The sequence below is a fragment of the Arvicanthis niloticus genome, chromosome 14 (assembly GCF_011762505.2).
Source record: "Arvicanthis niloticus isolate mArvNil1 chromosome 14, mArvNil1.pat.X, whole genome shotgun sequence".
Taxonomy (NCBI): domain Eukaryota; kingdom Metazoa; phylum Chordata; class Mammalia; order Rodentia; family Muridae; genus Arvicanthis; species Arvicanthis niloticus.
In genome coordinates, this window is record NC_047671.1 from 23,655,931 (window position 1) to 23,669,903 (window position 13,973).

General features: G+C 42.8%; 1 protein-coding gene across 2 annotated transcripts in view; it reads left to right on the plus strand.

Annotated features, from left to right (window-relative positions):
• Positions 1 to 13,973, plus strand: part of Alpk2 (alpha kinase 2) — a 128,319-nt gene that overhangs the window by 7,729 nt on the left and 106,617 nt on the right. For both annotated transcript variants that reach the window (XM_034518393.2, XM_076912551.1), the window contains exons 2-3: positions 7,534 to 7,660; positions 12,483 to 12,600. In XM_034518393.2, the coding sequence (XP_034374284.1) occupies positions 7,552 to 7,660; positions 12,483 to 12,600 (227 nt within the window). In that variant the 5' untranslated portion in view covers positions 7,534 to 7,551. The remainder of the gene's footprint in view (positions 1 to 7,533; positions 7,661 to 12,482; positions 12,601 to 13,973) is intronic.

A 13,973-nucleotide genomic window follows, 5' to 3' on the forward strand; every position in this document is an offset into this window, starting at 1 on the left:
GTCGAACGAAGTAGGACAGTCAGAAGTTCAAGGTCATCCTCAGCTACATAGGGAGTTTGAAGCCAGCCTGGGTTGCAAGATACTCTAGCAATAGCAACAAACAAACTACAAGAAGAGTCTACTGTTTAGACATATGTCATCAGATTCCTACTAATGGATGCTTATGTTGCTTCCAGTTCAGATCTTCAATTAAAACAGTAGGTGCTCCCCAACCATTCGTCTCCCTTCTCTATTTTTAGTATGTGCTTTGTTATGATGTATTTGCATATCATATAATCTACTCTAAGTTTTGATGCAATGATTTTGTTTCAGTAAACTTACCAACGAGGTTACTATCATCCCTTTATTTTGTCGCAAAAGATTCTTGGACACATGTAGTGTTTAAAAAAGTATTACCAATATATATTCATTGTACAATTTGTTATGACATGCTAAAACATGTATGTTGCATACTTCGCTCAAGTTCAATCCTCTGTCACCCTTTCCTGTGCTTTCTCTTCCTTCCTGCTGGTTCCCTGCCTCTTGCCAAATAGCCCCCTTCTACTTTCGTGTTTCATAGAACTCTGTGTGTGTATGCATTAACATATATATGCATATGTGTATACATGTATATATGCATATATGTATATACATATATATGCATTTATATATATTGAAAACAACTCACCTGGGCCCATATCACATTGCAGCCCTGCCTGTGATTCTAGCACTTTTGAAGCTAAGGCAGGAGGGTATGTGTGTGTGTGTATATATATATATGTATGTATATATACATATATATATATATATACACATATATATGTTAGGATATATAATACATATATTATATGTAGCATATAAGCATATATCCTAGCACACATATAAAACATATCCTCCTCATATATATCTAATATATATATAAGATATATATCCTAACATATATATAAGATATGTATATCCTAACACACACACATATATATATATACATATACATGTATACATATATGCATATATACACATATGCACATATACACATATACACATACACACATATATATGTTAGGATATATAATACATATATTATATGTAGCATATAAGCATATATCCTAGCACACATATAAAACATATCCTCCTCATATATATCTAATATATCTAATATATATAAGATATATATCCTAACATATATATAAGATATGTATATCCTAACACACATATATATACATATACATGTATATATATGCATATATACACATATGCACATATACACATATACACATATACATGTACATATACACATATATATGTTGTCAGTCTTCTTCCCACCAGCAGCCACTAACCAACCTGTGTCCCTATGGCTTCCTTTGGATGTTTTGTATATGGAATCACATTCTGTGGGTCTTTGGGCCTTACTTCTTTTGCTGAGCATGCTGAGAGTGTTTTGAGCTTCATCCATGTCACACCATGTACATCCTTTGTTCCTCTTATTACTCAGGTGCACGACTCTACCACACTTGGTCTATTCACCAGTTGCACATTCGGGTTGTTTCTAACTTTTGGCTATTCGGAACAACTCTGCAAATGATGTGAAGATGGATGTCTTTGTTTCTCTTGGCCATGATTGCTATGTGTGGAATTGATCACCCTTTAGATGGATTTATGTTTAACTCTTTAAGAAACTTAAAATGCTTTTGCTGTTTTTACACTCCGCTGGGGAGACGTGAGGGCTGCTGCTCTTTCCCTTTTCTGTGTCCTCGCTGGCGTGCAGCCCTCCCGGCGGGTGTGAGCTGCCATCTTACTGTGGCTCTGATTTGGTTCTCCCTAATGACAAGACTGCTGAACACCTTTTCACACATTTGTTCTCTCACATTTAATTTTCATGGTCACCTTAGCATCAGACCCAAGTGACATGCCAACTCACCCGGGCCCATATCACATTGCAGCTCCAACACTTTCAGGTCACGAGAGAGGCTTGTCACATAGTTCTTAAAACGTACCTAATCTTGGGACATGGTAGCACATAGGCCTGTGACCCTAGCACTTTCAAGGCAAGGGCAGGAGGATATTGAATTTGAGGTCACCCTGGGCTGTACAGTGAAATGCTGTCTCAGATAAATAAACAACAAAAATGATAATTTACTTATGCTTCCAAGTAGTATGTGTGAAGTAGGAAAAGATATACATGTAAGAATGTCACTATCAGGATTAACTGTGGTCATACCTTGCAACTGCACATGGTAGGCACCAAATATCCTTTTACCTCTTGGCTATCACTCCACCCTGGGACATCTAGTCCCAGCAGGACTAGACACACTGGGAACAGGGTCTTTCTACTCATGATCCTCCTGCTGCAGACTCCCAAGTGCTGGGATCACAGGCATGCACCATTATGCCAATAACCAATCTCCCCCAACTTCCCTCAAAATGTTATCTGTCCCTGGGCAGTCTGTCTTGAACATGCCCTTCTGAAATGTCCAGAACCCCTTTGGGGAGGGTACCTCCCCTAACATGGGGCTGGGTACTAAGGGGCAATGTGTGTGGTGTCCAAAAGATCAGTAACAGCAAATTTAGGACTAGACCTGCCAATGGTAATCAAGTAACCCTGCCTCTCCCACAGTGGAAAGACTCGATGGCTGGCTCTCCTGCCAGCTCTGTAAGAGCTACTCCCATGCTCTGTGGCCTCTTCCTTGATCTTGATGATGACAGCTGACTCTCTGTGCTGAGCCAAAATAAACCTTGGCCTTTTTCAGATGTTTGAAGTGCTCCTAAGAACCTGCCTATAGACTCATACTTTTTCTCTACCAATTTGTGTAAAAGGCATGGCTTTTATAATGTTCCAGACATTAAGCCCAAAGCCACAGAACTGGACAATGCTCACACAGTGCTTATTTTGCTATTCAGATGACCTTCAGACTCTTTATACTAACGTAAATGTACTATGTTTACATCACTCCTATGCCTCCTTTATCTTCCAGCTCCTTCTATGGCTTGCTGTCCTTCCCGGTCACAACTTCTTTCTTATGAGAGACACACTCTTTCTCTCTCTCTCTCTCTCTCTCTCTCTCTCTCTGTGTAAAATATCCCAAGTGGTCATCTCTAAACACATATATTACATGTACATTCTAAAGGCATAAATGTATGTATTTAGGATCTGTATACTTAAAAGCCTACATCATTTTTTTTCTTTTTAAAGTAAAGAAACTTGCCCAACCACACAGGAAAAAGAAAGAAGGAAATAACAGCAGGTAGGGGCTAAAAATCTTTTTAAAAATGTTCTTTTTAAAAATGTTCTTTTTCAAAAATGTTCTTTTGAGCTAATGTGCTTCCCCCCTTAGGTTGATTTTGAAGCTCTCCTTCTGTGTCTCCCTCCATCAAGGCTAATAATTCAGCCTCAATTTGTCACCTCAATTCATTCGTCAATTCATGTTCAATATTCATTCATCATCTCTAGCACAGGACGATAAACATGTCACTCTCACCTACAGAGAAGCCACGAAACATGAACCAGAGCCCGACTTAACTGTCCTTTTCCTTCAGAGAACAGTCAGTGCCCAGTGGCTAGGATGCTCAGAAGCTAACCCAACCTCGTGAGGCAACCACACTGTCATGTCAGGAGTTTCACCTGTGGGACAGAACTGACAGGAAGTGGTCACCTATGGAGGAGTTGAAGTTGACACATAGGAGCCTTGCCACCAGCTCAGCTTTGTGAGCCCTTTCTTTCTGTTTGACCCACAGCCGTGGTCCTAGGAATAGGAGTGGGAGGCAGCTTGCTCTGTGTATCACTTTCTCAGTGAGCCTTACTCTGGGAGACTTGTTTACCCGTTAGTTGGAATAGCACTTAAAAAAAACAACAGCACTGTGGCAACCCACAGCAGAAAAGGAAACTTGTGAAGATGCAGTCCTATCTGAGAGCCTCCAGGTTACTATCATCACACGAACTAATCATGCAACAGTTGACATGGCTTCTGATTGTTACACTGTTACCATTGCCCTGCCAACAGGGGAAGAAATAGGCTCCATACTTTGCCCAGAGAAGTGACAGAGCTGCATCGACATCTGTTCGATGGCAGCCTGGGTTTGGTCCAGAAGCCTAGGTAGGATGTCTCTTGCTCAGGAGAGCATTTTCCAGCTGTGAGATTCCCCCAGAATCGTTGAGCAAGTCTATAGGAATGTGGAGAGCCAAGGTAGTCATCTTTCTCGCCAACAGTCCTTCCTGACAAGTTTTGTAGGTGATGACTTTCATCAGCAGGCGTGACAGTGCAGACAAACTTAACAACATTACGACAAGAGGAAGAATGATTATAGGAAGTGTCTGGAAGAAACAAATCCATAGAACTAGAAAGTGGCTTGGTGGTGTCAAGGCTGTGTGGACAGGGACTGACTAGGCATGAAGATAATGAAAAGGGAGGTGAGTAAGGCTTCCTTCGGGGGTGACAGCACGGTCTAAAAGTGACTGTGGGCATGCTGGTTGCACAAGCCAGTTATAATGAAAGTCACAGAGTCATAGCTTTTCAGTGGGTGAAGCATGTGGTATGTTAATTATCTCATCACAGACATGTTTAAATATAACATTGGTCAATAAGTCACAGGAGGTAGCATTTCCAACTTGAAGCCACAAGTCCATAGGTTTTGCCAGCTCTTGCCCCTCCCCTGTGTTGTGTCATGGTGAATGGATGAACACATGCATGGGGCTTGCTACACTATTGTAGAATACCACTTAAAAAATGGGGTTTAGGAGTGTGCATCAATAGTAGAGGACTTGCCTAACAGATCCAGGCTCTAGGTTTTATTTTCAGTACTTCAGTAAGATGAAAAACCAATGGTGACTTAGACTTGTTCTTTCTGCCATATGCCTACCTCTAACTCTAAAACTATCTTCTCAGACATACTGAGCAATACCAACTTTAAAATCTTAAATACATGTTCAAATTTAACAAACAAACCTCAAACCAAATAGATAGCTCTGGTTTCCACGACTACCCTTGAGTTTCCAGCGAGGGGCAACTAACTATAGTGCTGTTAAAGACTAATTTTTCTTCTGCCTGTGGTGCAAAGGTGGGTCTTCGCAGCAGCATGAGGAGGCGTGTCCCCAGTTACCTTCAGCCACTGAGTGTGCTTGTGAGCTAGCCTGGAATGGAGTTGCAGGGGAATTATCTTCTTGTCCCACGCAACTAATTTGCCATCTACAGTGAGACAGGCTCGTCTGAGTCTTATATGAGTTAGATATAAAGGCCTACTCAGGGACCCCAGGTGCTTCAGGCGCTGTGTTTATAGAAGTCCTGTAACCAAAAATATTGGAAATGCAGCTCCAAGTCCCCAAAGGACTCATGCTCTGAAAGTAGCCTTCCCGCAAACCTTCTTTTCTGTTTCCTTCAGTGGGTCCTAGCAGCCACTGGCCATGTCAAACTTCTCTTCCTGCTGAAGTGTTCATGACTTTTCTTGCTTTTTGATGCTAACACATACCACCTTCAGCTCTGCAGTCTTTGCTACCCATTAAATGAATCAGTGGAGCCCCAGGCTTATGCACCATCTTTCTTCCTGTGATGGAGGGAAGGCAGCAGTGAGTTCTCTTAAATGAGAGAATGAGTATCTTCACCTGGATATGAGGAGCGTGCAGGTATCCACATTTTGATCAAGAACTCACCTTCTCCTAAACTAGACAGATCATTTTGATGTGAAGGAGATGTTTTGAACCCCAGCAATAGCTAGAGAGGTCCTAGATAGCATTCTCTAGTGGAATGTCCAGCCCTTACTAGCAGAATTTTCCAGGAGTGCCTACTAGGTAGGGCCACACATAGATCTAGGTCTTTATGACAAAGTAGAAAGAGTCTTTTGTTAGTTTGAGATTCTGCCACCACCACAAGTCCTGGTTCAACTTGAGCAGGGAGCCCCTCGGTCCTCCAGAGCTGGGTCCTGCCACTGAGGCAGAGGTCCTTCCACACTGTGATGAGCTGGGTCCTGCCACTGGGGCAGAGGTCCTTCCACACTGTGACGTCTCTTTCTTTGTACTTGTTTTCCTTCCTCACTCCTGTTCCTCAGCAACTGTGTGGGTGTCAGTGAGATCTTCATCTAATGCCAGGGAACCTCTTTGGCAGCCATCTCTCTGGGTATTACACCCTCTGGAAAACTAAGAGGAAAGGGTGGGAGCTGGGTGTGAATGCTTAAAAGGTTGGCATCCAGACTACATAAGGGCGGGGACTGGGTGTTAATGGCTGACATCCGGGCTATCTTATGGCACCCGGTACCCCTAGACTGACCACTTACATTTTCTAATCCCCTCTTCTCCATTCTTGCTCACCACACTACTGTGGTTCTTGTCCTCTTTCTGAGCTCAGTGGTGTTTGAGGGTTGAAAGCAGAAGCAGATCCCGACTGTTTGAACAGACTTAGTTGTGATTTCAACTCTCAGGACTTTGTGAAGGACGACTTTGGTGGGAGATGGTGACATATGTCTGTCAGTAGAGTAGGAAGAACAAGTCCTTTGGATTCAGAGCCATCTATGTTCTCAGGGCTACATCAGATCTGTACAAGCTGTGAACACTGTTATTCCAGAGTTAGCCTGCACAGTCCTGAAGGTGGGCAGCCTCAGGCTGGCAGCCACTTGCTGTGCTATTGTCAGCTAGTTGTGGAAATTCCCTGAGCCTCATATTCCTCGTGTATGCAATATAAGAGGCATCAAAACTACTCTTAGTTAATTTAAGACACATTAAGTGAACTGACATTCCCTGATGGCTAGGAAGTATGTGACTACCAAAGAAGGCATGCGTGCTCAAAAGCACAAGCCCAGCCCCTCCCCTGGGTACCTGACTGGTGTTCAGAAGGGTCAGTAGTTTCCAAATTTCAACATCCCCCCCTTGTAAAGATTCATTTTAATACAGTCATCTCTTTTTTTTGGGGGGGGAATACATAAATAATATATAAATGATATTTTGTTTGTTTGTTCGTTTATTTTGTATTTTTGAGACAAGATCTCATCCAGCCTAGGCTGTCTTCAAACTTGCTGTGTTATCCTAGGATGACCTTGAATTCCTGACTTTCCTGTCCGAACCTCCAGAGTTTTGGGATTACAGACTGGTTATGTGATTTGGGGATGGAACTCAGGGCTTTGTACTCGCCAGGAAAGCATTCGCTCAACTGAGCCTCATTCCCAGCCTGCATAGCAAGAAGAGAGAGCTACAACTGCAGACTCATTTTCCCTCGGTGTGTGCTCTTATAGCTCTGGGATAGTCCCAGCACTGTTCAAATGGTGCCTTTCAGGCAGGGATGCCCAACTGTACCTCGAGGGACACTTGACACTGCCATGGGAGGATGTGGAATACTAGACTTCTAGTGGGTGGAGGTCAAAGAAACTGCAAACTGATTTGAGAGGGGTAAGGTGACCCCTTGACACACTTTCCCAATAACTCTGTACTCCAGGAAGGTTTCTGAGGACCCTCCAATTGCCTCCTGGCCCAACTGTGGCTGAGCAGCAGAGACACACAACACAGCTTCTGGGATTTCAAAGGAGGTCAGAGTAATCACAGAACATACAGTGATGGTGGTCTTGTTTGTGTTTCAGATCACGTGGCATGAAAGGATGACAGATCCAGGCTGCCCCCAGAGGCACACACTATGTTTTTTATCAACGTTGCTTTCCCAGAAGGTTCCGGAGAAGTCTGACGTCGTGCTTCGATGCATGATAGCTGGTAATGACCCTTAGACTGTGCCCTCTAGACTAGCGCCCACTCAGACTATCTGCGGCTCATCCCAGTCTATTTGCTATCCAGCCTAGACTAGCTACACACACCTTCGTGCCTCTCTGCAGACCAAATTTCCTGGCTCGAAGACAATGAAAACAGCATTCTGGAAATCTGTCTTGGAAACTCATTCTGAGTAATTGATTAAGCAACCAAATCCTCTGTGACACTTTTCAAGTGACGTTCTGGATCCTGAGTGGTTTTCCTTAGGCAATCCTCCACTGGTTAATTTTCAGATACTCTACGATTTGCTTGCTGTGGCCTCTAGAAACGGCTTGAATAATTCCACTTCATAAAATTGAGCTCTTCTGTCTGTATTTAACCGATGTTCCCAGGCTGGCTAAATTTGTCCCCCACTGCTACCGGCCTCAAGCATGCCAGCAAACAAACAACTTAAAACTAAAGCAAGAGGTGTCCAGAGGAGGTAAAGGCCAAAAGTGGGAACTATTCCTGGGTTGGAGGATAGATCACTGAGTTGATGATCGGGTATTAATGACCCACTAGTAAAAAAAAAAAAATTAAAAGAAAGAGAGATGGCTCAGATGATAAAAGTATTTGTGGTATAAACCTGACAGTCAGAGTTTAACCCCTGAGTCCCATAGCTGAAGGTGAGAAGTGACTCAAGAAAGCTGTCCTCTGACTTCCACACACATGCTGTGGCACTCCCTCACACAGAGAGAGGGGAGGAAGGGGAAGGGGGAGGGAGAAAGAGAGATAGAGAAAGATAGACACAGAAATACACGGAAAGAAAGTGTGTGTGTGTGTGTGTGTGTGTGTGTGTGTATAAAATCAGAGAGATATCGGGAGAGGGAGAGATACACACACATGCACACCGAGATAAAGAAGAAAAACAGTAATTTCACAGAGAAGTAAGTGGTATTTTATCTATGTGGACGATTCTCTTCTTTCTTAGATTGTGTGTACTCTTGAAACCATGAAGGCACCAGCCCTCTTCTTCTCTTCCTAACTCAAAGGAGGAGTGGTGGCCAGAGACATGACTATCAGTTAGCAGAAGTCAAGATAAAGTGTGTCTTTGGTCCAGAGTTTGGGGTAACCATCCACACTCTCAGTGATCTTTGATGATCAATCAGACAGAAGGAGAAACTCAGGCTGATGCCCAGTCTTGTGAGAGAACCCTGTGTGTTTAGACAAATCCTAGACTTGGTCACTGGTCTCACACATAGTAGCTAGATTGTTCTGGATAGATCAGGCATCAACTTACAGAGAGGCTCAAAAGCAAAGGCAGAGGAAGGCTGGGGTTGGGGAGGATGGCTCAGTGGTAGACTTCTTGCCTAGCGAGACCCCAAGTTCCATTCTTAGCACTGGAAAATAGAGAGGAAGGAGAGGTTTTAGGTGAGGTTTCCAGGAGAAAAAACAACCTTCCACAAGGTACAAGATACCACTTCCCTATGCATGTCTTGTTTCAGGCTGTTGGTTCAGGCTTAGACTATGCACAGGGAAAAACCCTGGCAGCAACCTGGAAACTGGAGGAAAGCAACCAGCCCTGGTCAGTCAGGCTGAATGAACAATGAGGGGTGGAAATGTTTCAGGGGCCAGCTCTCACATACTTTACGAACTCTCTCCAGGAAAAAACCCTTGAACAGGGGCTGGAGAAAGCTGGCTGAGGGTGGGGCTGTGAGACAGGGCAGAGCAGGCAGAAACCAAGCCTGACAGCCCCTTCTTCTGGTGGTTTCAGGGATGTTCCTCTTGACTGTTTCCATCTACTTGTAGGAAGTGGAGGCAAGCAGCTGCTGGTATAGGGAATAGGCTTACATGTGGGCCTCTCTGTTCTTAGTCTTGGGGGCAGCTGCTCAGGCACCTACCTGGAGGAAAAGGCAGAAAAACCCCACAGCTGTGGGAAATGCACATGCAACCTTGCCATGCAGACAAGGAGCTGGGCCTAGAGTGTTCTCAGATTTTTTCTGTGGTCCAGGTCTCCTGATTTTTACCTTTCTAACCTCTTTTTTTCCCTACAGCCTTAGAAGAACAGGGACTTCTTTGGGGCCCTTTGGGCTGCTTGCCAAAAATGACATAATAAGAAAATGAACCCCAAGGCCATTCCTGTATAAATTTAGAATGGTGGTGCTGTTTTCCAATACTGAGCTTCGCTTCTGGTACTCTCAGCTCACTTGATAACTCTTGGTGACATGGATGGTACCGAGAAAGCTCGTTGGGACACGCTGGAAACTTTCTTGCCTAGTAACAGGAAAGAAAAAAAAAATCCCTATTGTGTGGGTTAAATTCCTCCATTGACCCATGAGCAGAACACATAGTTATTAATAGATCACCAGAGAGGAATGAGCCCTCCTTCTAAGGGAAGAAGTGTGGGTGTGTCGGTTTTTGTGATAACATCATTCACATGTACCTAAGACCTGCCTAGAAGACTGATACTCCAGGCTTCTTCTTTAGGAAGAAAATGGCATATTTGTTCTGGTTCCATTCAAAGAGATAACTGGGGTCAATCCTACTTAGCTTCTGAGATCAAAGGAGATGGAGCATGCTCAGGGTGGCATGACCATAGGCACCATAGAAAATACCCATAGACCATAGATAACATTTTTTCATTACATTCTCTCTCTCTCTCTCTCTCTCTCTCTCTCTCTCTCTCTCTCTCTCTCTCTCTCTCTCTCTCTCTCTCTCTCTCTCTCTCTGTCTCTCTCTCTGTCTCTCTCTGTGTGCACACACACATATATGTATATGTGTATATACACATATATGTGTACACACACACATACACACACACATCCTTACACTTGCATACCACAGCTTACATGTAAGGTCAGAGGACAATTTTTGGGAGTTAGTTCTCTCCCTCTATCACGTGGGTCCCATGGATGGAACTCAGATCACCAGGCTTAGTGGCACATGCCTTTACCCACTGAGCTACCTGGTAGGCTTCATAGAAACATTTGTTTTTAAAAATTCTCTTTGTTCTTTCAGGTCATGTTTAAGCACTGTTAAGCATAATCTCCAATGGGCTTGGGGTGTAGCTAAGCGGTAGGACCCTGGCTTAGTGTGCCAGTTAAGGCTTCCACTGCTGTAGTAAAACATGTTCAAAAGTAATGTGAGGAGGAAAGGATGCATTTCACCTTGCAACTCTCAAGTCATGCTTGGTCATTCAGTCTCACTGAGGGATGTCAGGGCAGAAACTTGGTCAGGGCAGGATCTTGGAGGTGAGACCAAAGCAAAGGGGTTCCATGGAGGGATGCTGCTTACTGGCTTGCTCCTCATGGCTTTCTTATAGCACCCAGGACCACCAGCCCAGGGATAGTATCACTCACAATGGCCTGGGACCTCCCACATCAATCATCAATAAGAAAATGCCCACAGACTAGCTCAAAGGTCGGTCTGGTGGGGGCGTTCTCTCACCTAAGGCTCCCTTTTCCTAAATGATTCTAGCTTTGTCGAGTTGACATAAAACTAGTGAGCACTTAAGATATGTGCAGGATCCAGCACTACACACAAAAATGTAACTTTCAAAAAGGTAGGGTGAAGGTCTCAAGAAATGGCTTGGAACAGTAGTTCTCAATTTGTGGGTTGTGACCCTTTTGGGCCCCAAAAGATTCTTTCACAGGGATCTCCCAAGACTGTTGGAAAACACAGATACTTACATCCCAATTCATAATGGTAGCAAAATTACAATTATGAAGTAGCAACAACATACTTTTATGGTTGGGGGATTACTACAGCATGAGGAACTGTATTAAAGGGTCACAGCCTTAGGAAGGCTGAGAACCACTGTCGTAGAAGCTAAGAATGCATACTGCTTGTGCTTAAGCTTGATTCCAGTGGATGTTGGCTGGCTCACAACTTTAACATAGCTCCAGGGGAATCCCTCTGGCTTCCTCAGCCACTGACACTCCTGTGTACAGGGTCAGGTACAAACATGTAACTGAAAATAAAAGCCAATCTTTAAAAGAAACAACAGGTAAAGTGATCTCTGTGGGGATGTGAAATAAGCAATCAAAGGTTTTGTTCAGCTCGTTAATGAGTTAGAGAACTAGGGAATATTAAACCTGAGAAATTGTATATTTAAAAGCAGTCTACCAATGTTAGGAGAACATACATGGGCTGGGTGCAGTGCCAGTTAATATCCTGTGGGGCAACAAAATCCTACAGTGTTATCTTTCCTACTGGACAGATATTATTTGTATCTGTGATGGATAAAATTTACAGGATGGTATCTAAGTTTACCAGTTCTAGAGATTTTCATCAGTCCTATCATGGAATGAAGCAAACTCATTTCCCAAGGTCAAAAATCTTGGATGAGACTCTGACTCCATATGCACTGAAAATCATATATCACTCACATCTTTGCCTACTGGATAATTTAAAAAAATTGATCTTCACTATTGGTTTTATATTTTATTTATTTGTATATGTGTGTGTGTGGGGGGGATATATGTATACCACAGAATGCACTTGGAGGTCAGAGGGATAAACATTTTAAAAATTTAAAAGGATTTTCAACAACATGGAAGTCTATCTTGTCCTTCAATCATGTAGAATCCAGGAACCAAACTCAGGCCTTCAGACTTTATCGCCAAGTGTCTTTATCTGAAGAGCCAGCACAATTTTGTAGGATTATTTTATTTTGGATAATTTAAGAGCTAGTTTCTTTAATTATTAGAGACAGCAGTTTTTATTTGGTGTTTCATTAGCATATCCCAATGTGCTCATTAATAGGCCTTCTTATTAATTTCCATTTATAACTTTCTACTTTTTTGAAAAATATTTATATATCCTCTAATTTTTTTTTTTTAATTATCAGGTCAGCCCAAGCCAGAGGTGACTTGGTATAAGAATGGTCAAGCCATAGACTCGGGAGGCACTGTTTCCAGTTATGAGTTTTTTGAGAACCAGTATATTCATTTGTTACATCTCTCATGGTAAGTGGCTTGGCTCCTGGGGACCATTCACTAAAATTCTGTCTTCTGTGCTGTGCTGGTTACTACAAGATCAGGCTCATGTTAGCTTCAGAAGTCCTGGACTTAGATGTTACTGTCAGGCAACAGCCAAAGCAGCCAGTACAGAGCAAAGTGCTTCCTCTGTATGAGTGAATTACTTGCAGATTTGATCAACCATGAGGTTGAAATTATGTTAAAAAATTGTATTAGGACTAGGCATGGTTATCTTCATTCCCTAGACAATATAGTACACTAGTAATTTATATATAATTTATGTCATATTAGACATTAAAATTAACATGAGGTGATTTGTACAAACAGTATGTCATATAGGAAAGAGACTTGAGCGTCCTCAGGGTTGGCTTTCCTGGAACTGAGATCTCCCTAGGATAATGAAGGGTGACTATACTCATTAAGCTAAGTAACTATTTGGCCTTCTCTAGTTTGCCTTTGATAGATTTAAATTTTATCTAGAATTCCAAGTAATTTTTCTACATTGCATGAGTTTTTTTGTTTGTTTGGTGGGCTTTTTTTTTTTCTTGTCTAATCTTGTTCTTTCTGGAAAGTTAAGAAAACATGATGAGATTTCAGTGCTGTCATTCAACCTTCCATATTGGATAAGGGAAACAGAAATGACTGATCAGAACCCACAGCCAGTGCATATGGGAATTAAGGATAGAAACCAACTTTCAGACTTTATTTTTCGGAGTTTGAGGCAGGAGGATCAGGAATTCAAGGTCAACCTTGTTCTCATCTAAAAAAACCAAAAGTAGTGACAGTTCAGCACAGTAGTTTCTAGATCTTTTTGTTTCCCCAGGAGATGTGATTACCTGAAATGCAGAGGCTGAATATGTAGGGAAGATGTGATCTGGTCTGTTTGAAGCTGTTAGGGACTCTGCATCCGTGGTCCCTGTATTAGCTGCCTTTCTCTTTGGTGTGATAAGATACCATGAGAAGAAACCTAAGCAAGGACAGGTTTACTCTGGATGATTGTTTGAGGGGATACATTTTATCATGGTGGGCAAGGCATGTAAGAATCAAGAGGTCCACTAGTTACATTGTATCTGTTGTCAAGAAGCAGAGAGTGGCTAGGAAGTGGTGCTGGGTGGTGAAACCTCAATGCTCATCTCCAGTGACCCATTTCTTCCAGCAAGGACCACTTTTTCTAAGTTCTATAACCTTCCCCAAAAGTGTCACCAAATGGGGACAACATTTTCAAACACATGAACCTATGGGAGACATTTTACACTCATACATGGGCATTCCCCAATGTTACTGAGTTGGCCTCAGTGCCCCACAGCATCTTTAAGGAGGCTGGCAGTACGGCAGAGCAGAGAAATGGCTGGTAGCCATGA